Here is a 24,169-nt window from a genome sequence, read left to right on the forward strand (position 1 = left end):
AACTTTTTCCATGGGTCATTATCCGTCACAGGTGTCTTGGGCTCTGTGCCAGGACTCTGAGCCCCTTGGCAGGGGTTCTGGCAATCCAGGAGAGCCAGAGGGATGTCCTGAATTCCCACAGTGACCTCAGTCCTTAGCCCAAGGAATGACCCAAAAGACCCTGGATATCAAAACTGTACAAACAAGAGGGGCACCGAGATACACACAAAGCACAGGAAAAAGGTGGTTCAATGTCAGCAATTGCCAGTTGGGAGAAAAGCATGGAGGGAGGGGATGTGATTGAAGGTGTAACACCTCCTACTCAGTACAGCTGCAAAATGCAGATCAGCCTGACAGGGCTGCCAGAGAGTGGGGGCAACTCCTCCCCACACATACACAAACGACAGAAATACCATGGGGTGACCAACTTACACCCTACTTCTCCAAAGTTTTGGTTACATCTTGGGCCCACCCTGAAATGAGCCATAAATACCAGAATATGTTTTCTAAAACTTGCACTTAAAAGTTACCACCAAGGTCAGATTGACACGACCTCAGGAGAAGGACATGATACTGTGGATGTGGGGAAAGGCAAGGAATCCTCAGCTCATGATTTGCCAGGAAGGGCCATCCAGCCATGAGAAGGAAGAAAAGGACCTGCTGAAACAGATCTGCAGATGAGCCTTGGAGATGATGAGGCGCTGGAATTAAAAGTGAACAGAGACCACGAGGGGTTTGTGTCAGAGGTTTGTGTCAGGCAAAGACCTGCGCTAGAGGATCCAGGCCTGATCTCACGCAAGTGAGGGATTTGTGTGGTGCAATGGAAGACCAAAGTGTGCTGGGGCTAGTGAAACTGGAGCAATATTTCCTAAGACAGGCCTTGGTGCACTTTTTCATCCACGCCAATTCCCTGCACAAACTCGCCTTAGCACTGAGTGAGACTGGAGGAGTTCTGGGAGAAAAAAGAAAGAGCCATGTGAGGTTATGATGCAACAAAACTTTATTGAGGACAAAGAGTAAAACCTCAGAAGTAGCCAGTACAATGGAGCTGGGCACGGTTGTGACCAGGGTGACCATCAGCAAAGCAGCTTTGCTTGGACATTTGGCCACAGCATCAAGGCCCCGCTGCCATGCATTGGGAGCAGGACACCAGAGGTGCCCGATGGTCTCTGGCTTGGGAGAAGTGGATTGTAGCAGAAGTCACAGGACAGAGGTGAAGGGACAATGGAGAGCAGGGAGCAGGAGAAGACCAGGAGGCAGATGGGCCATGTTTGCAGGTAGCCCAGGCTGGCCCCTTGGCTACAGGCTTGCTTGGTGACCTGAAGGCAGGTGATTCCTTAGGCATCACAGGAACTGGAATCACTGAGCCTATTTGAGAGCCTTGGTACATTGAGGACTCCTCAATGCCTGAGTGGATGTTTGGTGTCAGGGTTGGTGCTGAGGGCCCTTAGCAGATGGAGCCATAGCCCCTTCTGCCATAGCAGCCCAGGCCTCCCAGGCCGTAGCCAAGGCCAAAGCCACCAAATCCGCCAGAGATGGGCTGTCCCTGGGCATTGAGCTCAGTGCCCACGGCAGCGGAGGAGGTGGATCCGACGGCGGTGTTCTGGGGGAAGGAGGTCATGATGGGTCCTGGCAGGGTGACCAGCACAGGGGAAGGGTCGATGATGACGTGGGAATCCTGGCATTGCAGGGCACAGGGCTCGTTGCAGCTGTTGGCCAGCGGGGTGGGTCCGCAGGGACGGCAGAGGCTGTTGCAGGCCATGGGTGTGGTGTGGAGGGTGCCTGGAAGAGAGGCAGGGTAGAGGCATGGAGTTATGAGGAACAGTCAGGCAGCAGGGTGAGGGAGTGTGGAGGCTGTAGTGGGTCTGTGGGGAGGCGTGAGGGCTGCTGAGGTTGGGGGTGAGCATGCTGGAAGAGAGAGGCCAGGGGTGCAGGAGAAGAAGTGTCAGGGGATTGAGGCTCACCTTGTTGTCTGCAGTAGGAGAAGGCGTCAGGAGAAGTGTGTGAGGGAGAGAGGCTCTGGGCCGGCTTTTATGCTGGTCCTGGATGGGAGGGACAGCCTTGTCCCATGGCCTTGGGGATTTTGGAGGCAGCAGTCCTTGCCTCACCCCACCTGGCATGATGTCATGAGGTGGGGAGTATTTTCCTTTGTGATGTCCTGCAATACCTGTCCTGTTCTTGAGTCTGTATCCATCTGATGTTGGCCGCAGTGTTCATGGGTTGGTATTTGGCAGAATTTCACTGTCAGATGTGTGTCAGGGAGGACTGAATAAACAACCAGAGCCCTGGAGCTTTGCAATGTCATCAGTGAGGTCACTTTTGGCCCTTGGCTGCTGTGGTTTGTGGAAGCCTTGTGAATACTGGGACTGTGTTCTGTGCCGCTGGATGTCCATCAGTCTTTGAGTTGCACCCAGGAATGCTGAGGAAACTTCTGTTTTTCTGGGAATGTCACTCTGGAACAGCTTGGAAAGATCCCAGTGCATAGGAGTAATTTCTGATGGATGACAGAGAGCTCCTGGCCTTGTGTCTTGAATGGGATCACAAGATCAGGTAAATGTGAAGCCGTTGAGGCTGAAGCTGTTCCATTTTTATGATCCACTTGGATTCCTCAAATTCTAATTCCAACACTCTCTTATATGTAAAGTGAATTCCTTGACCTCATTCACAAATCCAATAACAAACAACCAACAGGGTCCAATCGCTTTGTTCCCAGGGTGCTCTGTGGTGTCAATTACCTTATTTCATATTCAGCCCATCAGGTTTCATAATGATTTATATCCTGTAAATCACAGTATTTTGTTCCTGTTAGCAAACCCCAGTAATTGCAACCTGATGGTCAGCGTGCTCTCCTTTCCCTCTCTGTCATGATCTGCGTGTGCCTTTATGGAATTCCACCATTCCACATCCTTCTCTTGAGGCCATGTCCTTCTGACCTTCAGGGCAGCTTTTGAGTGTGAGTGCTTTGTGTGTGAGGGTTGGTGGCATTTGGGAGGGTTTGCTCTCAAGGTGAGTGTCAGGGAGGGCTGAATAAACAACCAGAATTTTCAGGAGGTGCAGTTGTCATCGGCAAGGTCACCCTGTGGCACGGGTGTGCTGGGCTTTGTGGGTGTGTTGTGAAGAGGAGCCCCATTCCCTCCCAGCCCTGTCTGGTTGCTCTGGGATTGGCAGCTGTGCTGGAAGTGCTGCCCCTTCCCTCACATTCCATCCCTTCCCACCTTGATCCCACGTCGCTAAGCCTGACACTAGGCCTGACCTTTGCTGTTCTCTGTGCTCTGTGGGTGTCTTGGTGGCGCTCTTGCCTTTAAGGTTTTGGCATCCAGGGCCTTTGGGGACTTTGCTGGGGCTCAGTGCAAAGGGTGAAGCCATTTTGATGGTCGGAAAGAGAAGTTAGAGGTTGCTCAGGGTTGTTGGAGGAGAGAAATGCCTGATCCTCGACAATCAGACACATCCAGGTTGTGTCAGTGGCCTGAGAACGATCTGAAGAACTGGGCCCAGATTCCTGTCCTGAAATCCAGATAGCATCAAGGCCCAGGAGTTGGATCCTTTTGGCCAACGCTGAAAACTTGAGTGGTCCTGGGCATCTGCTGGAGCTCAGCAAGGGCATCTGCCCAGGGCTGTTTCTTGGCAGGAATGAGGATGTCATCCCAGGTCGGAAGGAATGTGTGGGTATCAGCTGGAACAATGGCCTTCTTTTCCAAAAAGCCTTGGGGAGTTGTGGGTGAGAAGAAGTGGAGCTGGAGTTGTCCCTGTGCCCTTGTGGGAAGAGGGACCCCAAGGTTCCAGGAATGCTATGGAAAAGTGTTGGGATGAGGCAGCGAGAGGTGGCTGTTGGTGTTTGCTCAGCACTGGTGAGATCCCGTGTGAGGTGTTGGGGGCAGTTCTGGGCTCCCCAATGAGATGAGCTCAGGGCCACCCAGATCCAAATGGGCCTGAAAGATGATTCCTAGATAAGGAATGGAGAGAACCAGGACTGCCAGGGGACAAGGATGGACAGGGGTGTGCCATCAGTGTACGCAAATCCCTGATGGTGTGGGATGAAGGCACAGGAGCCCAGCTGTTCTCAGCACTGCACACGTGTGGGGCAAGAGACCAAGGACACAAGGGAAAAGAGATGGAATCCCTTTGCCAAAGTATCCAAGAATCTTTCATTGTGTGGATGATCAGAGACTGGAAGAGGTGGTGGAGTTGTGGTCTTGGGAGAGCCAAATTTGACCTGTCCATGGTTCTGGAATGTTCTCCTCTTGGTCTTGCTTGAGCAGGGCAGTTGAAGCATTTGGACTCCAGAGCTCCTGCCCATGAGGTTGATGTTTCTTCTCTCTTTGCTCAAAGGCTTCTGGGTCATGGCCAGGAAGAGAGTTTGTCAAGTGTGCACTGGCATGGAGTGACTTTTCCATCTCTCTACCACAGAGAGAATTGATGAGTCCAAGACTTTGGTGTAGCAGTTTGCAGGGCATTTGACATGTTCTGGAAGGTGTCCCCTCCTATGCTTCCTCTGCCAGACTTCCTTTTTTATTTGTTTTATACATGTTAGGAAGGTGTTGTTGACATGTTCCAGGTATCCTCGAGAGCCTGTTGAGCTCTAGAATGTGGTGGGTGAGGATGTAAGATCATTGGAATGCAATAAAATACGGAGACGTTGCAGGTTTGATGAAGAAAAACTTTATTGGTGCAAAAGAATGAAAAGTCAGGGAAAAGAAGTGGAAATAATCTGTTGTGAGGCATGAGTGGGGCTGCCATCAGCTGAAGTGTTTTGTCTTCAGGAGCTGTGGCCAGAGCCCAGAGCTGATGTTGTCAGGGGTGGTGCTGAGGGCCCTTAGCAGATGGAGCCATAGCCCCTTCTGCCATAGCAGCCCAGGCCTCCCAGGCCGTAGCCAAGGCCAAAGCCAAATCCGCCAGAGATGGGCTGTCCCTGGGCATTGAGCTCAGTGCCCAGAGCAGCGGAGGAGGTGGATCCGACGGCGGTGTTCTGGGGGAAGGAGGTCATGATGGGTCCTGGCAGGGTGACCAGCACAGGGGAAGGGTCGATGATGACGCGGGAATCCTGGCATTGCAGGGCACAGGGCTCGTTGCAGCTGTTGGCCAGTGGGGTGGGTCTGCAGGGACTGCAGAGGCTGTTGCAGGCCATGGGTGTGGTGTGGAGGGTGCCTGGAAGAGAGAGGGATGAGGCAGCCATGAGGGGGTGTGAGAAGCATTGATTCTGAGGGTAAGGGAGTGTGGAGGCTGTAGTGGGACTGTGGGGAGGGGTGAGTGCTGCTGAGGCTGAAGAGAGAGGTGAGAAGTGCAGGAGCAGGAGGGTCAGGGGCTTGCAGCTCACCTGGTTGTCAGCAGTAGCAGGAGGAGAAGATGTGAGGGGACATGTGTGAGGGAGAGAGGCTCTGGACCGGATTATATGCTGGTCCTGGAGGGGTGGGACAGCCTTGTCCCATGGCCTTGGGGCATTTTGAAAGCAGCAGCCTTGCCTGGGCCAGCCTGGTGAGTCATGACCTGGGGAGTGTTTTCTTTCCGCAACTCTTCGACTCCAAGCCCTCCATTGGGGCAGTTTCCATTTGACCTTGTCGGCAACTCTTCATGAAGAGAATTAGTGACCATTATCTCATTGGTGACAGAGTGTATCAGGACATGTAAAAGATTCAGCCAAATCTTCGCGGAACTGAAGTAATTTCATGGCATATTGACAATATGTCCCATGTGCATCCTTATCTCCTGCCTGAAAGAACTCCCAGCTCTCTCAGTTTTTCATTTTAATGGTGCTCCAGTTCCATCACTGTCATGATCTCCCTTCACTGCTCTTGGACAGCCACATTGAGATTCTTGATCCACTGTGGAGCCCCAAAAATGGTGGGTGAAAGGATGGACACAGCCCTCAACCTGCTTGTGTTTCTTTTCCTAATCCTTTCCTGGTAACTGCTGGAGATTTTTGCAGCAAACTGTACATGGCCAAAAGGATAGATTAATCAATGGATGAGGAATTTTTCTCCTCATGTGTCTTGTTCTCCTTATCCTTCTCAACATTTCCTTAACAGGAAGAAGGACCCAGAACCCAGCACTGTGACCCCCCAGTGTGACCTTGCTGGGCCCAGGTGAGACGATGAGCAAACACGAAAGTTTGAGCAGCATGAGAGGCCTCCCTATACCCCAGGGATTGCTTTCCCATATCCAGCAGGAAACACCAGTTGTGTAGAAAGGCATGGAGAGATGGCAACATGGTGAAGAGGGAGACAATGTGGTGGAAGGAGCAGCCCTGCAAAAGCAGTGCTCCTGCAAACCCAAAATCAACCTGACCATGTGGTGTTAGAAGGTCTGGGCTCCTCTTCAAAGCACCACAAAAAACCACAGCACGCAATAACATGCAGTGACTTAACTGATGATACTCCACCTCTCCAAAGCACGGGTCATGATTTTAGCCCTCCCTGGCTCACATCATTAACACCACCTTAACATCTAATATTTGCATTTAATTGTTCCTCCAAGGTCAAATAGACAAGGTCTCAAGAGGATGACATGGAATAGCAAAACTCCAAAACTACGCACCCCCTCCATAAGATAGGAGAGAAGAGGACCTTGCTGATCCTCCTCTAGTATTTACTGCCTTTTGCTAACAGAAACACAAAATTAATATTACAGGTTCAAAGTAAGGAAATCTGACAGCTTCAATGCACAATGTGGAAATTGACATCACAGACCTGCTGTGCCAAGAAACTGATTGGACCAGGTTTGTTCCTCAACACGGGATTTCTGAATGAGGTGTAGAAATGCACTTTATAAAATAGTGTAAGCTGTTGTACATATTTCAGAAATCCAAACAAACCAGAACACTGAAACAAATTCAGTCTGAACAGACTCTCGTTTTCCAGATCCTCTGTGTTGATCCCATTCAAAACAAAAGGCCATGAGATCTCTTTCACCCAAGCACTGAGACCTTTAAAAGTTATTGCAGAGTGACCTTCCCAAAACATCAGCAGCTCCCTCAGCACTCCTGTGTGACATAACTGATGGACATCCAGTGGCACAGAACAGAGTCCCAGTCTTCACAGGGCACCCACAAACCACAGCACATGAGCAGTACAAAATTACATTACTGATTAAATTGCACCTTGCCTGGGCTCTGGTTGTTTATTCACCCTTTCCTGACACACATGGAAAAATCAAATCTGCCCAAACACCAAGTCATGAAAGCTGCCGCCAAGGTCAGATGGAACAAGCCTCAAGAGCATGACATGGAATTGCAGAATGACATGAATGAAACCATTCCCCACCTCATGACCTCATGCTGAGCTGGGCCACCCAAGACCTGCTGCCTCAAAAATGCCCCAAGGCCATGGGACAAGGCTGTCCTGCCCCTCCAGGACCAGCATAAAAGCTGGCCCAGAGCCTCTCTCCCTTACTCACATCTCCTCACGCCTTCTCCTCCTGCTCCTGCTGAAAACCAGGTGAGTCTCAAACCCCTGACCCTCCTGCTCCTGCACCTCTCACCCCTCCCTTCAGCCTCAGCAGCCCTCACGCCTCCCTACAGTCCCACTACAGCCTCCACACTCCTTTACCCTCAGAATCAATGCTTCTCACACCCCCTCACACTTGCCCTGCCTCACCCTCTCTCTTCCAGGCACCCTCCACACCACACCCATGGCCTGCTACAACCGCTGCAGTCCCTGCGGACCCACCCCGCTGGCCAACAGCTGCAACGAGCCCTGTGCCCTGCAATGCCAGGATTCCCGCGTCATCATCGACCCTTCCCCTGTGATGGTCACCCTGCCAGGACCCATCATGACCTCCTTCCCCCAGAACACCGCCGTCGGATCCACCTCCTCCGCTGCTCTGGGCACTGAGCTCAATGCCCAGGGACAGCCCATCTCTGGGGGATTTGGTGGCTTTGGTGGCTTTGGCCTTGGCTATGGCCGTGGATTTGGCTATGGGCTGGGAGGCCTGGGCTGCTATGGCAGAAGGGGCGGCTACATCTGCTAAGGACCACCAGCTCTTGGTTCTGGCAACAGCTCCTGCAAGCAAAGCAAATCAACTGATGGTCACCGTACTCTCACCTCGCAACAGATTATTTCCACTTCTCTCTCCTACCTATTCATTCTTTCACATCAATAAAGTTTCAACCTGGCAAGCCTGCTAATTTTTTTTATTCCAATGGTCTTATATTCTCACCCACCATATTCTGGAGCTGAACAAGCCACTGGGAGAGTGTAGATCCAGGCAACAACACTTTTGCTTACATATATCTCAAAACAAATGATAACAAATTAGTTATCAAAATAACTAATAGGGATAGGAACCCCAGGAGGGCACAGCTTCCAGAACACGTCACACACCCTGTAAACTGCTACACCAAAGTCTTGGACACATCAATTCTCTCCTTGGTATAAAAATGGAAAAGTCTCTCCATGCCAGCGCACACTTGACAAACTATTTTCCTGGCCATGACCCTGAAGCCTTCCAGCAACAAGAGAAACAACACCAACCACTTGGGCAGGAGCTCAGGAGTGCAAGTGCTTCAACTGCCCTGCTCAAGCAAGACCAAGAGGAGAACATTCCAGAACCATGGACAGGTCAGATTTGGCTCACCCAAGACCACAACTCCACCACCTCTTCCAGTCTCTGATCATCCACACAATGAAAGATTCTTGGATACTTTGGCAAAGGGATTCCATCTCTTTTCCCTTGTGTCCTTGGTCTCTTGCCCCACACGTGTGCAGTGCTGAGAACAGCTGGGCTCCTGTGCCTTCATCCCACACCATCAGGGATTTGCGTACACTGATGGCACACCCCTGTCCATCCTTGTCCCCTGGCAGTCCTGGTTCTCTCCATTCCTTATCTAGGAATCATCTTTCAGGCCCATTTGGATCTGGGTGGCCCTGAGCTCATCTCATTGGGGAGCCCAGAACTGCCCCCAACACCTCACACGGGATCTCACCAGTGCTGAGCAAACACCAACAGCCACCTCTCGCTGCCTCATCCCAACACTTTTCCATAGCATTCCTGGAACCTTGGGGTCCCTCTTCCCACAAGGGCACAGGGACAACTCCAGCTCCACTTCTTCTCACCCACAACTCCCCAAGGCTTTTTGGAAAAGAAGGCCATTGTTCCAGCTGATACCCACACATTCCTTCCGACCTGGGATGACATCCTCATTCCTGCCAAGAAACAGCCCTGGGCAGATGCCCTTGCTGAGCTCCAGCAGATGCCCAGGACCACTCAAGTTTTCAGCGTTGGCCAAAAGGATCCAACTCCTGGGCCTTGATGCTATCTGGATTTCAGAACAGGAATCTGGGCCCAGTTCTTCAGATTGTTCTCAGGCTACCTTGCTGGACACTGACACAACCTGGCCTTGCACGGTTTTCAAAGATCAGGCAATGCTCTCCTCCAACAACCCCGGGCCACCTCCAAATCTTCTTTCCGACAATCACCAGAAGCTTCACCCTTTGCACTGAGCCCCAGCAAAGTCCCCAAAGGCCCTGGATGCCAAAACCTTAAAGGCAAGAGCGCCACCAAGACACCCACAGAGCACAGAGAACAGCAAAGGTCAGGCCTAGTGTCAGGCTTAGCGACGTGGGATCAGGGTGGGAAGGGATGGAATGTGAGGGAAGGGGCAGCACTTCCAGCACAGCTGCCAATCCCAGAGCAACCAGACAGGGCTGGGAGGGAATGGGGCTCCTCTTCACAACACACCCACAAAGCCCAGCACGCCCGTGCCACAGGGTGACCTTGCCGATCACAACTGCACCTCTCCCAAGTTCTGGTTGTTTATTCAGCCCTCCCTGACACTCACCTTGAGAGCAAACCCTCCCAAATGCCACCAACCCTCACACACGAAACACTCACACTCAAAAGCTGCCCTGAAGGTCAGAAGGACATGGCCTCAAGAGAAGGATGTGGAATGGTGGAATTCCATAAAGGCACACCCAGATCATGACAGAGAGGGAAAGGAGAGCACGCTGACCATCAGGTTGCAATTACTGGGGTTTGCTTTAGAGGAACACAATATTATGATTTACAGGATATAAATCATTATGAAACCTGAAGGTCTGAATGTGGAATGAGGGAACTGACACCACAGAGCAGCCTAGGAACAAAGGGATTGGGCCTTGTTTGTTGTTTGTTATTGGATTTGTGAATGAGGTCAAGGAATTCACTTCACATATAAATAAGAGTGTGTTGGAAATAGAATTTGAGGAATCCAAGTGGAGCATTAAAATGGAACATGTTCAGCCTGAACAGCTTCACATTTGAATGAGATCTTGTGATCTCATTCAAGACACAAGGCCAGGAGCGATCTGTCATCCATCAGGAAGAGAACTCCTATGCACTGGGATATTTCCAAGCTGTTCCAGAGTGACATTCCCCAGGACACCAGCAGCTCCCTCAGCATTCCTGGGTGGAACACAGTGACTGATGGACATCCAGAGGCACAGAACAGAGTCCCAGTATTCACAAGGCACCCAAAAACCACAGCAGCCAAGGGCCAAAAGTGACCTCACTGATGACATTGCAAAGCTCCAGGGCTCTGGTTGTTTATTCAGTCCTCCCTGACACACATCTGTGAGTGAAATCCTGCCAAATACCAACCCATGAAAACTGCTGCCTAGATCAGATGGAGACAGACTCATAAGCAGGACATGGAATTGCAGAACATCACAAACGAAAACACTCCCCACCTCATGACCTCATGCTAGGCAATGCCAGGCAAGGACTGCTGCCTCCAAAATCCCCAAGGCCATGGGACAAGGCTGTCCTGCCCATCCAGAACCGGCAGAAAAGTCAGCCCAGAGCCACTCTACCTCAAAAACTTCTGTATCCTTCTGCTCCCGAAGACAACCAGGTGAGCCTCAATCCTCTAACCCTCCTGCTCCTGCACCCCTGGCCCTTCTCTTCCAACATGCTCAGTCCCAGCCTCAGCAGCCCTCACGCCTCCTCACAGCCCCAAAACAGCCTCCACACTCCATCACCATCCTGCATCAAAGCCCCTCAACTGCCACACCCCTGCCCTGCCTCATCCCTCTCTCTCTTCCAGGCACCCTCCACACCACACCCATGGCCTGCTACAACCGCTGCAGTCCCTGCGGACTCACCCCGCTGGCCAACAGCTGCAACGAGCCCTGTGCCCTGCAATGCCAGGATTCCCGCGTCATCATCAACCCTTCCCCTGTGCTGGTCACCCTGCCAGGACCCATCATGACCTCCTTCCCCCAGAACACCGCCGTCGGATCCACCTCCTCCGCTGCTCTGGGCACTGAGCTCAATGCCCAGGGACAGCCCATCTCTGGCGGATTTGGTGGCTTTGGCCTTGGCTACGGCCTGGGAGGCCTGGGCTGCTATGGCAGAAGGGGCTATGGCTACATCTGCTAAGGGCCCTCAGCACCACCCCTGACAACAACCAGCCGCTCCCTGGAACTCATCTCAGGCACTGAGGATACATCTCAGGCCAAGCCTCTGAAATGGGCTCAGCAATTCTCTTTCCAGTGATGCCTTAAGGCATCACCTGCTCTCAGGGCAAGGCAGCAGCCAAGGGGCCAGCTTGGACTTCATGTAAACATGGCCAATCTGCCTCCTGCTCATCTCCCACTCCCTTTCAGCTGTATCCTGTCTCCTCTTCTGCAAATCCCTTCTCCCAAGCTGGACACCATTTGGAACCTTCACCATCCAGCTGCTTTGCCTGCTGAGCAGGAAGGTTTGGATGCTCTGGACACACCTGTGGCAATAAAAGGACTTGGCTGATGGTCGCCCAACTTGTCCCTCAGATCTCCTCCCTTCTACTGGCTGCTCCTGACTTGTCACTATTCTTTTGCCTCAATAAAATTCTCTTGCCTTGCAACCTGAGATGTCTCCTCCAACTTCTTTCTGACAAAGGAATCCCAACAACACTTGGCGCAAATGCATGTCCCACAAGCCATTTGTGGAGGGTGCAAATTGCACCAGCACCTCTCTTGGAATTGGTTCTGCACTTCCACCACCCACTGGGACACACTGACACACTTTGTGTCCATCACAGAGAAGGATTTCACTTGCTTAATCACAGCCTGGATACACCAATGGAGCTCCATCCTTTATTCTGGCACAAGCCCCTCATGGGTGCTGTGTTCATTTTGGCTGGACATCAGCTGTTCCACATCCTCACCATCTTCCATCCCCATTTACAGATCCACTGAAGCTGCTTCTTGTAAACCTTATTTTCACATCCCAGAGTTGAACACACAACTCCAGTCTACCCCAACCAGGGCAGAGGAGCAGAATTCCCCCCCTCACCTTCTGCCCATGACGTGGACATGAGCCCAGGACTCCAGGGAGTTTCTGGTCAGCTCATTCACACGGTGAGGCAGGTCCAGTTCTTCATCCACCAACACCCCAAGGCTTTCTCCTCTGGGCTGCTCTCAATCCACTCATTGTCCAGTCTACAGCCTTGTTTGGAATTGCTCCAAACCACACACGGGACCTTGCATTTGGCCTTGTTCCGCTTAATGAAACTGACAATATCCTACATTCCAAACCTGTTCCAGTCCCTCTGAATGCCATCCATTCCCTCCAGACACCCAAACCCACTACTCAGCATGGAGTGGTCCCTGCTTTTCCTGATCATTCCCATAAATCCCAGGGCTCTGATTTCTGACAATGATTCAAAATTATAACAATCCCAACATGAGTCTCTGTGGGTCACCACTCATCCCTGTTCTCCTCACAGGGACATGGAGCCATTGTCCACAACTCTGAGTGAGACCATCCTGCCCTTTCCTTCTCCACCAAATGGTCCAACCGACATCCACATCTCTCCAGCACAAAGACAAGGATGTTGTCTGGTACAGGAACAAACGACATGCACAAGTCCAGGTGCAGGATACTGGCACCTCTTCCCTCATCCACCAATTTTGGCGTGAATACCAAATCATCAAAGCTGCTGACAAGGCCAGATGGGCACGACCTTGAGAGCAGGACCATGGAATTGCAGAGCTGTGGGAAGCAAAGCATTCCCAACCTCGTGACTCACCAGGCTGGGCCAGGCAAAAGCAGCCGGCCTCAAAAATGCCCCAATGTCATCAGCAATGGCTGGCCCAAACTTCCAGCCATGGATCATCCTTGAGGCCATGCCCTGGGTATCCCTCACCTGAGCCTTGTCTTCCTTGTTCCCAGTAACCCAGAGATTTACAGAGCTCTCCAAAATCATCAGCGCAGAGCAGGGGCAGAATCTGCTGCACCTGGACTGGAGCAATCCCAGCCATGCTGGATAAAGGCTGGGTGATGAGGGGATTGAACCCAAGGAGGAGCATTTGGGGTGATGGTGGATGAAGTATTGGACATGCCTGGCCATGTGAATGCACCAAACAGAAACCCCTCTGTGTCCTGGGCTCATCCCCAGAGCGTGGGCAGCAAGTGAGGAGGGGATTCTGCTCCTCTGCTCCACTCTGGTGAGACTGGAGATGGGAGTTCAGATCTGGGACCTGGAAATGAGGAAGACATGGACGTGCTCAGGCAGAGCGGCAGATTGTCCTGGAAGACAAAGTCAGGAGGGAGCCACTGGTGTCCAGAAAAATTGCACAGAGCACCCACGAGGGGCATGTGCCAGAGGCAGGGATAGCCCTGCATTGGTGTGTCCAGGTTTGTGTTTCAATAGCTGAAGGGTTCATGTGATAGTACACTGGAAATGCAAATTGTGTCAGTGAGTACTGGAACTGTAGAAATAATTCTAAGAGTGATCTTAGTGCACTTTTTCACCCAACCCAGGGGCCTCTACAAGCCTGGCTTAGGGCTGGGTGAGCCTGGAAGAAGCTTGGGACAAGAATGAAGGAGTCATCTGAGGTATTGATGCAAGAAATCTTTATTGAGGTAGCAGAGTGAAAACTAAGGAGCAGCCAGTGGACGGGAGCTGGTCTGAGGTGGAAGCAGGCTGAGCATCAGCCAGGCCCCTTCCTTTGCCAAGGCTTGGCCAGAGCACTGAGGCCTTCCTGCCCTGCAATGGGAGCAGCCAGGCAGAGGTGCCCGAGGGTCTCTGGCTTGGGAGAAGGGGTTTGTCCAGAGGGGAATGGACAGAGCAGAAGGGACCATGCAGAGCAGGGAGCAGGAGAAGAGCAGGAGGCAGATGGGCCATGTTTTGGGACAGCCCAGGTTGGGCCCTTGGCTGCTGCCTTGCTTGGTGCCCTGAGAGCAGGATATGGAAGTGCTGAGTCCATTTGAGAATCTTGTCCCAGAGATGTGTCCTCAGTGCCTGAGATGAGTTCCAGGGAGTGGAGGGAGTCAGGGGTGGTGCTGAGGGCCCTTAGCAGATGTTTCCATAGCCCCTCCTGCCATAGCAGCCCAGGCCTCCCAGCCCGTAGCCAAATCCACGGCCATAGCCAAGGCCATAACCAAAGCCACCAAATCCGCCAGAGATGGGCTGTCCCTGCACACTGAGCTCAGTGCCCACGGCAGCGGAGGAGGTGGATCCGACGGCGGTGCTCTGGGGGAAGGAGGTCATGATGGGTCCTGGCAGGGTGACCAGCACAGGAGAAGGCTGGATAACAACTCGGGAATCCTGGCATTGCAGGGCACAGGGCTCGTTGCAGCTGTTGGCCAGCGGGGTGGGTCCGCAGGGACGGCAGAGGCTGTTGCAGGCCATGGGTGTTGAGTGGAGGGTGCCTGGAAGAGAGGGAGGTGAGGCAGGGGAGGGATGAGAGTTGCAAGGGGCAGTGATGGAGTGTGGAGGCTGTTGTGGGGCTGTGGGGAGGTGTGAGGGCTGCTGGGAGTGGTGCTGAGCGTGCTGGAAGAGAGGAGTCAGGTGTGCAGGAGCAGGAGGGTCAGGGGATTGAGACTCACCTGGTTCTTGGAAGAAGCAGGAGCAGTTGGAGTCTGGAGAAGTGTGTGAGGGAGAGAGGCTCTGGGCCGGCTTTTATGCTGGTCCTGGATGGGCGGGACCGCCTTGTCCCATGGCCTTGGGGCAATTTTGAGGCAGCAGCTCTTGCCTGGCCCAACCTTGTGAGTCATGAGCTGGGGAGTGTTTTCCTTCATGCAGTTCTGCAATTCCATGTCCTGCTCTCGAGGCCATGTCCATCTGACCTTGGAGGCAGCTTTCTGTCAGGAGTTGGTATTTGGCAGATTAGATTGTTCAGTGTTTGTCAAGGAAGGCTTAATAAACAACCAAAACCCTGGAGATTTGCAATGTCATCAGTGAGGCCATTTTGTGGTGTAACTCGTGTGCTGTGGTTTGTTTGTGCCTTGTGAAGACTGGGACTCTGTTCTGTGCCACTGGATGTCCATCAGTCATTGTGTTGCAGCCAGGAATGCTGAGGGAGCTGCTGAGGAACTCCTGGGGACGTCACGCTGCAAAATCTTGGAAGATCCCAATGCCTGGGAGTGTTTCCTGATGGATGACAGCGAGCTCCTGGCCTTGTGTCTTCAGTGGGGTCAAGGGAGCGGAGCTGGGAAACGTGAAGTTATTCTGGCTGTATTTGTCACAGTGTTATGGTCCATTTGGATTTCTTAATTTCAAACAACAAACTAATCTGTCATTTCAATTTTTTTTTGACCTCTGTCAGAAATTTAAGAAATAAACAACTAACGAGGCCCATCCCTTTGTTCTCAGGCTGCTCTGTGACGTCAATTCATTTATTCCGCATTCAAGCTGTAAGGTTTCACAATTTATATCCTCTGAGTCTTGGTACTATGTTCCTCTTAGCAAATAACCATTAATTACTAACAGATGGTCAACAACCTCCTCTTTCCTTCTCTGCCATTATTTGGGCATTTCTTTGAGGAATTCTCACATTTTCACATCCTTCTCTTGAGGCCGTGTCCATCTCACCTTGGCGGCAGCCTTTCAGTGAGACTTTTGGAAATGAAATTGGAGTTTTGTGGGTGCAGGATGAAGACGTGACCAGAGCTTTGGAGAACTGAGGCCACCCTGCAGCTCTGGCTTGCCGTGGTCGGTGGGTGTGTTTGGAAAGTTCCCCCAGCCCCTCTCATCCCTGACAAGCTGCTCTGAGCTTTGCTGCTGTTCCAAGTACCTGGTGTTGCCCCATCCACCCCATTCCCTCTCTCCACGCAATTTCCCCATCTGTCAAAGCCTGACTGGAGACTTCACCTTTACCATCAGTCATTTTCTGAGGGTGTCTTGCTGTCCCTCTTGTCTGGAAGTTTTACAGGGCTGGAAGGATTTGATATTCAGGGGTTTTGAGATCTTTACTTGGGCTGAGTGTGGAGGAGCAAGATCACTTCACTGGACATTGTGTGATTGTCAGAAAGAGAGTTTGGAAATTGTCCAGGGTTTTTGGAAGCGAGTATTGTACGATCCTCAACAATCCAGGGCAAGTCCATGGGTCAGGTGTGGGGGCCTGAGAAGGATCTGAATGGCAGACCACAGAAGGTTGAGGTCTGGGATTTCATTAAAACAGGCAGAAGCTGAGAGATCTGGGAGTTCTTTCAGGCAGGAGGCAAGAATACAAATGGGACATGTTCCCAACATGCCATGGAATGACCTTGGATGACACCCGAGTTCTCCTCAGCTTTGGCTGAACCTTCTACGTGCCCTAACATGTGGCACCAACAGCCACACACTGGTCTCTAATTGTGGCAGTTCAGAGGAGCCGCCAAGGTCAGAGGGACAGAGCCCCAAGGGAAGGATGTGAAACTGCAGAACTCCAGGAAGGAGAACACTCCCCATCTCAGGACTCACCAGGCTGGGCCAGGCAAGAGCTGCTGCCTCAAAAATGCCCCAAGGCCATGGGACAAGGCTGTCCCGCCCATCCAGGACCAGCATAAAGGCCAGCCCAGAGCCTCTCTCCCTCACACACTCCTCCTGACCCCATCTGCTCCTGCTTCTTTCAAGAACCAGGTGAGTCTCAATCCCCTGACCCTCCTGCCTCTCCCCCCTTGGGTCCTCTCTTCTAGCACCCTCAGCCCCAGCCTTGGCAGCCCTCATGCCTCCCCACAGCCCCACAACAGCCTCCACACTCCATCACTGCCCCTTGCAACTCTCATCCCTCCCCTGCCTCACCTCCCTCTCTTCCAGGCACCCTCCACACCACACCCATGGCCTGCAACAGCCTCTGCAGTCCCTGTGGACCCACCCCGCTGGCCAACAGCTGCAACGAGCCCTGTGCCCTGCAATGCCAGGATTCCCGCGTCATCATCAACCCTTCCCCTGTGCTGGTCACCCTGCCAGGACCCATCATGACCTCCTTCCCCCAGAGCACCGCCGTCGGATCCACCTCCTCCGCTGCCGTGGGCACTGAGCTCAGTGTGCAGGGACAGCCCATCTCTGGTGGATTTGGTGGCTTTGGTTATGGCCTTGGCTATGGCCGTGGATTTGGCTACGGGCTGGGAGGCCTGGGCTGCTATGGCAGGAGGGGCTATGGAAACATCTGCTAAGGGCCCTCAGCACCACCCCTGACTCCCTCCACTCCCTGGAACTCATCTCAGGCACTGAGGACACATCTCTGGGACAAGATTCTCAAATGGACTCAGCACTTCCATATCCTGCTCTCAGGGCACCAAGCAAGGCAGCAGCCAAGGGCCCAACCTGGGCTGTCCCAAAACATGGCCCATCTGCCTCCTGCTCTTCTCCTGCTCCCTGCTCTGCATGGTCCCTTCTGCTCTGTCCATTCCCCTCTGGACAAACCCCTTCTCCCAAGCCAGAGACCCTCGGGCACCTCTGCCTGGCTGCTCCCATTGCAGGGCAGGAAGGCCTCAGTGCTCTGGCCAAGCCTTGGCAAAGGAAGGGGCCTGGCTGATGCTCAGCCTGCTTGCACCTCAGACCAGCTCCCGTCCACTGGCTGCTCCTTAGTTTTCACTCTGCTACCTCAATAAAGATTTCTTGCATCAATACCTCAGATGACTCCTTCATTCTTGTCCCAAGCTTCTTCCAGGCTCACCCAGCCCTAAGCCAGGCTTGTAGAGGCCACTGGGTTGGGTGAAAAAGTGCACTAAGATCACTCTTAGAATTATTTCTACAGTTCCAGTACTCACTGACACAATTTGCATTTCCAGTGTACTATCACATGAACCCTTCAGCTATTGAAACACAAACCTGGACACACCAATGCAGGGCTATCCCTGCCTCTGGCACATGCCCCTCGTGGGTGCTCTGTGCAATTTTTCTGGACACCTGTTGCTCCCTCCTGACTTTGTCTTCCAGGACAATCTGCCACTCTGCCTGAGCACGTCCATGTCTTCCTCATTTCCAGGTCCCAGATCTGAACTCCCATCTCCAGTCTCACCAGAGTGGAGCAGAGGAGCAGAATCCCCCCCTCACTTGCTGCCCACGCTCTGGGGATGAGCCCAGGACACAGAGGGGTTTCTGTTTGGTGCATTCACATGGCCAGGCATGTCCAATACTTCATCCACCATCACCCCAAATGCTCCTCCTTGGGTTCAATCCCCTCATCACCCAGCCTTTATCCAGCATGGCTGGGATTGCTCCAGTCCAGGTGCAGCAGATTCTGCCCCTGCTCTGCGCTGATGATTTTGGAGAGCTCTGTAAATCTCTGGGTTACTGGGAACAAGGAAGACAAGGCTCAGGTGAGGGATACCCAGGGCATGGCCTCAAGGATGATCCATGGCTGGAAGTTTGGGCCAGCCATTGCCGATGACACTGGGGCATTTTTGAGGCCGGCTGCTTTTGCCTGGCCCAGCCTGGTGAGTCACGAGGTTGGGAATGCTTTGCTTCCCACAGCTCTGCAATTCCATGGTCCTGCTCTCAAGGTCGTGCCCATCTGGCCTTGTCAGCAGCTTTGATGATTTGGTATTCACGCCAAAATTGGTGGATGAGGGAAGAGGTGCCAGTATCCTGCACCTGGACTTGTGCATGTCGTTTGTTCCTGTACCAGACAACATCCTTGTCTCTAAGCTGGAGAGATGTGGATGTTGGTTGGACAATTTGGTGGAGAAGGAAAGGGCAGGATGGTCTCACTCAGAGAGTTGTGGACAATGGCTCCATGTCCCTGTGAGGAGAACAGGGATGAGTGGTGACCCACACAGACTCATGTTGGGATTGTTATAATTTTGAATCATTGTCAGAAATCAGGACACTGGAATTTAGTGGGATGATCAGGAAAAGCAGGGACCACTCCATGCTGAGTAGTGGGTTTGGGTGTCTGGAGGGAAGGGATGGCATTCAGAGGGACTGGAACAGGTTGGGAATGTAGGATATTGTCAGTTTCATTAAGCAAAACACAGCCAAGGGCAAGTCCAGGATCTGGTTTGGAGCAATTCCAAACAAGGCTGTAGACTGGACAATGAGTGGATTGAGAGCAGCCCAGAGGAGAAAGCCTTGGGGTGTTGGTGGATGAAGAACTGGACCTGCCTCACCGTGTGAATGAGCTGACCAGAAACTCCCTGGATTCCTGGGCTCATGTCCACGTCATGGGCAGAAGGTGAGGGGGGGAATTCTGCTCCTCTGCCCTGGTTGGGGTAGACTGGAGTTGTGTGTTCAACTCTGGGACCTGAAAATAAGGAAAACATGAAGCGGCTTGAGCGTATGTGTAAATGGGGCTGGAAGGTGATGAGGGTCTGGAGCAACTGATGTCCAGCCAAAATGAACACAGCACCCATGAGGGGCTTGTGCCAGAATCAAGGACAGACCTGCATTGGTGTATCCAGGCTGTGATTAAGAAAGTGATGTTCTTCTCTGTGATGGACACAAAGTGTGTCAGTGTGTCCCAGTGGGTCGTGGAAGTGCAGAACCAATTCCAAGAGAGTTGCTGGTACAATTTTCATCCTCCACAAATGATTGTGGAGACATGGATTTGCGCCAAATGTCGTTGGCACTCCTTTGTCAGAAAGAAGTTGGAGGAGACATCTCAGGTTGCAAGGCAAGAGAATTTTATTGAGGCAAAAGAAGAGTGAGAGGTCATGAGCAGCCAGTAGAAGGGAGCTGGTCTGAGGGACAAATAGGGCGACCATCAGCCAAGGTCCTTGGATTACAGTAGGTTTGGCCAGACCATCAAGGCCTTCCTGCTCCTTAGAAGAAGCAGCCGCATGGTGAAGGTTCCCAGTGGTCCCCAGCCTCAGAAAAGGGATTTGCAGAAGAAGAGACAGGATAAAGCTGGAAGAGAGTGGGAGATGAGGAGGAGGCAGATGGACCATATTTGCAGGCAGCCAAGGCGGGCCCCTTGGCTACTGCCTTGCTTGGTGCCCTGAGAGCAGGAGATGCCTTAAGGCATCACTGGAATTGAAATTGCTGAGCTGATTTTAGAGCCGTGGCACAGAAATGTGTCCGAATGCCTGAAATGTGTTCCAGGGAGTGGGTGGTTGGTGTCAGGGGTGGTGCTGAGGGCCCTTAGCAGATGTTGTCATAGCCCCTTCTGCCATAGCAGCCCAGGCCTCCCAGCCCATAGCCAAACCCACGGCCATAGCCAAGGCCATAACCAAAGCCACCAAATCCGCCAGAGATGGGCTGTCCCTGCACACTGAGCTCAGTGCCCACGGCAGCGGAGGAGGTGGATCCGACGGCGGTGCTCTGGGGGAAGGAGGTCATGATGGGTCCTGGCAGGGTGACCAGCACGGGAGAAGGCTGGATAACAACTCGGGAATCCTGGCATTGCAGGGCACAGGGCTCGTTGCAGCTGTTGGCCAGCGGGGTGGGTCCACAGGGACGGCAGAGGCTGTTGCAGGCCATGGGTGTGGTGTGGAGGGTGCCTGGAAGAGAGGGGAGGGTGAGGCAGGGCAGAGGAGTGTGGGGATGCACGAGGAGTGATGGAGTGTGGAGGCTGTTGTGGGGCTGTTGTGGGGAGGTGTGAGGGCTGCTGGGGCAGAGTGTGCTGCACTCCTGCGAGAGGGGCCAGGGGAGAAGAAGGAGGAGGGTCAGGGGCTTGAGGCTTACCTGGTTCTTGAAAGAAGCAGGAGCAGATGGGGTCAGGAGGAGTGTGTGAGGGAGAGAGGCTCTGGGCTGGCCTTTATGCTGGTCCTGGATGGGCGGGACAGCTTTGTGCCATGGCCTTGGGGCATTTTTGAGGCAGCAGCTCTTGCCTGGCCCAGCCTGCTGAGTCCTGAGGTGGGGAGTGTTCTCCTTCCTGGAGTTCTGCAGTTTCACGTCCTTCCCTTGGGGCTCTGTCCCTCTGACCTTGGCGGCTCCTCTGAACTGCCACAATTAGAGACCAGTGTGTGGCTGTTGGTGCCACATGTTAGGGCACGTAGAAGGTTCAGCCAAAGCTGAGGAGAACTCGGGTGTCATCCAAGGTCATTCCATGGCATGTTGGGAACATGTCCCATTTGTATTCTTGCCTCCTGCCTGAAAGAACTCCCAGCTCTCTCAGCTTCTGTCCGTTTTAAAGGAAATCCCAGACCTCAACCTTCTGTGGCCTGCCATTCAGATCCTTCTCCAGCCCCCACACTGGACACCAGGACTTGCCTGGGTTTTTGAGGTTTGTGCAGTACTCTCTTCCAAAAAACCCAGTACAATTTCCAAACCCTCTTTCTGTCAATCAGACATTGTTCAGAGACTGATCTTGCTCCTCCACAATCAGTCAGGTAATGGTCACAAAACTCCTAAATATCAAATCCTTCCATTCCTGTAAAACTCCCAGAGAAGAGGGACAGCAAGACACCCTCAGAAAATGACTGATGGTAAAGGTGAAGTCTCCAGTCAGGCTTTGACAGATGGGGAAATTGCGTGGAGAGAGGGAATGGGGTGGAAGGGGCAGCACCGGGTACTTGGAACAGCAGCAAAGCTCAGAGCAGCTTGTCAGGACTGAGAGGGGCTGAGGGAACTTTGCAAACACACCCACCGACCACGGCAAGCCAGAGCTGCAGGGTGGCCTCAGTTCTCCAAAGCTCTGGTCACGCCTTCATTCTGCACCCACAACACCCAAATTTCATCTCTGAAAGGCACACTCAAAGGCTGCCACCAAGGTGATATGGACACAACCTTAAGAGAAGGACATGGAATGTGATTTTTCCACAAAGAAATGCCCAAATGATGGCAGAGAAGGAAAGAGGAGGTTGTTGACCATCTGTTAGTAATTAATGGTTATTTGCTAAGAGGAACATAGTACCAAGACTCAGAGGATATAAATTGTGAAACCTTACAGCTTGAATGCGGAATAAATGAATTGACGTCACAGAGCAGCCTGGGAACAAAGGGATGGGCCCCGTTTGTTTTTTATTTCTTAAATTTCTGACAGAGGTCAAGAAATACATTTTAAATGACAGATTAGTTTGTTGTTTGAAAGTAGGAAATCCAAATGGACCATAACACTGTGACAAATACAGCCAGAATAACTTCACGTTTCCCAGATTCTCTCCCTTGACCCCACTGAAGACGCAAGGCCAGGAGCTCACTGTCATCCATCAGGAAACACTCCCAGGCATTGGGATCTTCCAGGATTTTGCAGAGTGACGTCCCCAGGAGTTCCTCAGCAGCTCCCTCAGCATTCCTGGCTGCAACACAATGACTGATGGACATCCAGTGGCACAGAACAGATTCCCAGTCTTCACAAGGCACAAACAAACCACAGCACACGAGTTACACCACAAAATGGCCTCACTGATGACATTGCAAATCTCCTGGGCAGTGGTTGTTTATTAAGCCTTCCTTGACAAACACTGAACAATCTAATCTCCCAAATACCAACTCCTGTCAGAAAGCTGCCTCCAAGGTCAGATGGACATGGCCTCAAGAGCAGGACATGGAATTGCAGAATTGCATGAAGGAAAACACTCCCCAGCTCATGACTCACAAGGTTGGGCCAGCCAAGAGCTGCTGCCTCAAAATTGCCCCAAGGCCATGGGACAAGGCTGTCCCGCCCATCCAGGACCAGCATAAAAGCTGACCCAGAGCCTCTCTCCCTCACACACTTCTCCAGACTCCATCCGCTCCTGCTTCTTCCAAGAACCAGGTGAGCCTCAATCCCCTGACCCTCCTGCTCCTGCACCCCTGGCCCCTCCCAGCACGCTCAGCCTGAGCTTTTACAGCCCTCACACCTCCGCACAACAGCCCCACAACAGCCTCCACACTCCCTCACTGCCCCTTGCAACCCTCACCCCCACCCTGCATTACCTCCTGCTTTTTCAGACACCCTCCACACCACACCCATGGCCTGCTACAACATCTGCCAACCCTGCGGACCCACCCCGCTGGCCAACAGCTGCAACGAGCCCTGTGCCCTGCAATGCCAGGATTCCCACGTCATCATCGACCCTTCCCCTGTGCTGGTCACCCTGCCAGGACCCATCATGACCTCCTTCCCCCAGAACACCGCCGTCGGATCCACCTCCTCCGCTGCTCTGGGCACTGAGCTCAATGCCCAGGGACAGCCCATCTCTGGCGGATTTGGTGGCTTTGGTTATGGCCTTGGCTATGGCCGTGGGTTTGGCTATGGGCTGGGAGGCCTGGGCTGCTATGGCAGAAGGGGCTATGGCTACATCTGCTAAGGGCCCTCAGCACCACCCCTGACACCACCAGCTCTGGGTCTGGCCACAGCTCCTGCAAGCAAAGCACCTCGGCTGATGGTTGCCCTGCTTGCACTTCACTCTGGATCCCTTCCATTTCATTTTCTTGTCTCTTTGTTCTTTTGCCTCAATAAAGTTTTTCTGCAGAAAAACCTGAGATGTCTCCTCTTCCTTTTTGAATCCCAGTGGTCTCACACCCTCACCCAGCACAGTGCCAGGGTTCAGTAGGACTTTGGTGACAGGAAAAGGGGCACAAGATTTTTCTCTAGGTAATATGTCAGCAATATTTAACAGAACTATCGCCTCCAGTAACAAACAAGACCTGCACAAGAAGCAGAGAAAGGGGGGAACCTTCAAAATATTTTACAATCTAAACACTTTCTATACCAAAGGCTTTGGCACATTAATGCTCTTCTGCTCAAACTTTCTTTCTGCCAGCACACAAACTCTCTTCCCAGCAGGACCCCCAAGCCCTCTGAACAAACACTCATAAAATTTTCCACTTGGGCAGGAGCTCTGGAGTGCAAGCGCTTCATTCCCTGCAGCTCACGCAGGCCCAGCGAGAGCAGAGTTTCCCAGCACCATGGACAGTTCATGTTTTGATTTCCCAGCAGTCTCCACCTCCTCTTCCCCTCCGTGACCAACCTCACACTGAAAAATCCGTGCTTTTCCCACAGAATTCCATGTTTGTGACAGTGTTCACAGGGGTCTTAGGATGATGGAAGAGATGAGGATCTGACTCCATGTTTCAGAAGGCTTGATTTATTATTTTGTTATATATATTATATTAAAACTATACTAAAAGAATAGAAGAAAGGATTTCATCAGAAGGCTAGCT

At 52.4% G+C, this 24,169-nt stretch overlaps 3 protein-coding genes and 5 pseudogenes across 3 annotated transcripts; 4 read left to right on the forward strand and 4 right to left on the reverse strand.

Moving 5' to 3' along the window:
• Positions 1–1,426: 1,426 nt before the first annotated feature.
• LOC132080316 (feather beta keratin-like) lies at positions 1,427–5,418 on the reverse strand (annotated as a pseudogene).
• LOC132070308 (feather beta keratin-like) lies at positions 4,793–5,104 on the reverse strand. The gene has a single exon (XM_059466988.1). The coding sequence runs from the start codon at positions 5,102–5,104 to the stop codon at positions 4,793–4,795; it is 312 nt and encodes a 103-aa protein (XP_059322971.1).
• A 1,866-nt stretch (positions 5,419–7,284) lies between the features above and the next one.
• LOC132079173 (feather beta keratin-like) lies at positions 7,285–7,941 on the forward strand (annotated as a pseudogene).
• Positions 7,942–10,658: 2,717 nt separating this feature from the next.
• On the forward strand, positions 10,659–11,328 carry LOC132075341 (feather beta keratin-like). Its single transcript, XM_059475714.1, has 2 exons — positions 10,659–10,786; positions 10,971–11,328. The coding sequence occupies exons 1-2, from the start codon at positions 10,659–10,661 to the stop codon at positions 11,326–11,328; spliced, it is 486 nt and encodes a 161-aa protein (XP_059331697.1).
• A 2,899-nt stretch (positions 11,329–14,227) lies between these two features.
• On the reverse strand, positions 14,228–15,743 carry LOC132075402 (feather keratin-like; annotated as a pseudogene).
• Positions 15,744–16,652: 909 nt separating this feature from the next.
• Positions 16,653–17,313, forward strand: LOC132080070 (feather beta keratin-like; annotated as a pseudogene).
• A 2,908-nt stretch (positions 17,314–20,221) lies between these two features.
• LOC132078263 (feather keratin 2-like) lies at positions 20,222–20,889 on the reverse strand (annotated as a pseudogene).
• Positions 20,890–21,062: 173 nt separating this feature from the next.
• LOC132075475 (feather beta keratin-like) lies at positions 21,063–23,313 on the forward strand. Its single transcript, XM_059475969.1, has 3 exons — positions 21,063–21,120; positions 22,664–22,771; positions 22,955–23,313. Exons 1-3 carry the CDS (start codon positions 21,063–21,065, stop codon positions 23,311–23,313), a joined length of 525 nt encoding a protein of 174 aa, XP_059331952.1.
• The last annotated feature ends 856 nt before the right edge of the window (positions 23,314–24,169 follow it).

The sequence above is a fragment of the Ammospiza nelsoni genome, chromosome 1, assembly GCF_027579445.1.
Source record: "Ammospiza nelsoni isolate bAmmNel1 chromosome 1, bAmmNel1.pri, whole genome shotgun sequence".
In the NCBI taxonomy this organism is placed as follows: Eukaryota; Metazoa; Chordata; class Aves; order Passeriformes; family Passerellidae; genus Ammospiza; species Ammospiza nelsoni.

What these genes read in the sequence shown, in the direction of transcription:
- LOC132070308 (XM_059466988.1), bottom strand. Translation starts at nt 5,104, where the DNA reads ATGGCCTGCAACAGCCTCTGCAGTCCCTGCAGACCCACCCCACTGGCC.
- LOC132075341 (XM_059475714.1), top strand. Translation starts at nt 10,659, where the DNA reads ATGCCAGGCAAGGACTGCTGCCTCCAAAATCCCCAAGGCCATGGGACA. An exon ending in AACTTCTGTATCCTTCTGCT is followed by an intron (nt 10,787 to 10,970) that starts CCCGAAGACAAC and finishes ACCCCTGCCCTG; the next exon opens with CCTCATCCCTCTCTCTCTTC.
- LOC132075475 (XM_059475969.1), top strand. Translation starts at nt 21,063, where the DNA reads ATGTTAGGGCACGTAGAAGGTTCAGCCAAAGCTGAGGAGAACTCGGGT. An exon ending in GAACTCGGGTGTCATCCAAG is followed by an intron (nt 21,121 to 22,663) that starts GTCATTCCATGG and finishes AATTGCCCCAAG; the next exon opens with GCCATGGGACAAGGCTGTCC. An exon ending in TCCGCTCCTGCTTCTTCCAA is followed by an intron (nt 22,772 to 22,954) that starts GAACCAGGTGAG and finishes CTGCTTTTTCAG; the next exon opens with ACACCCTCCACACCACACCC.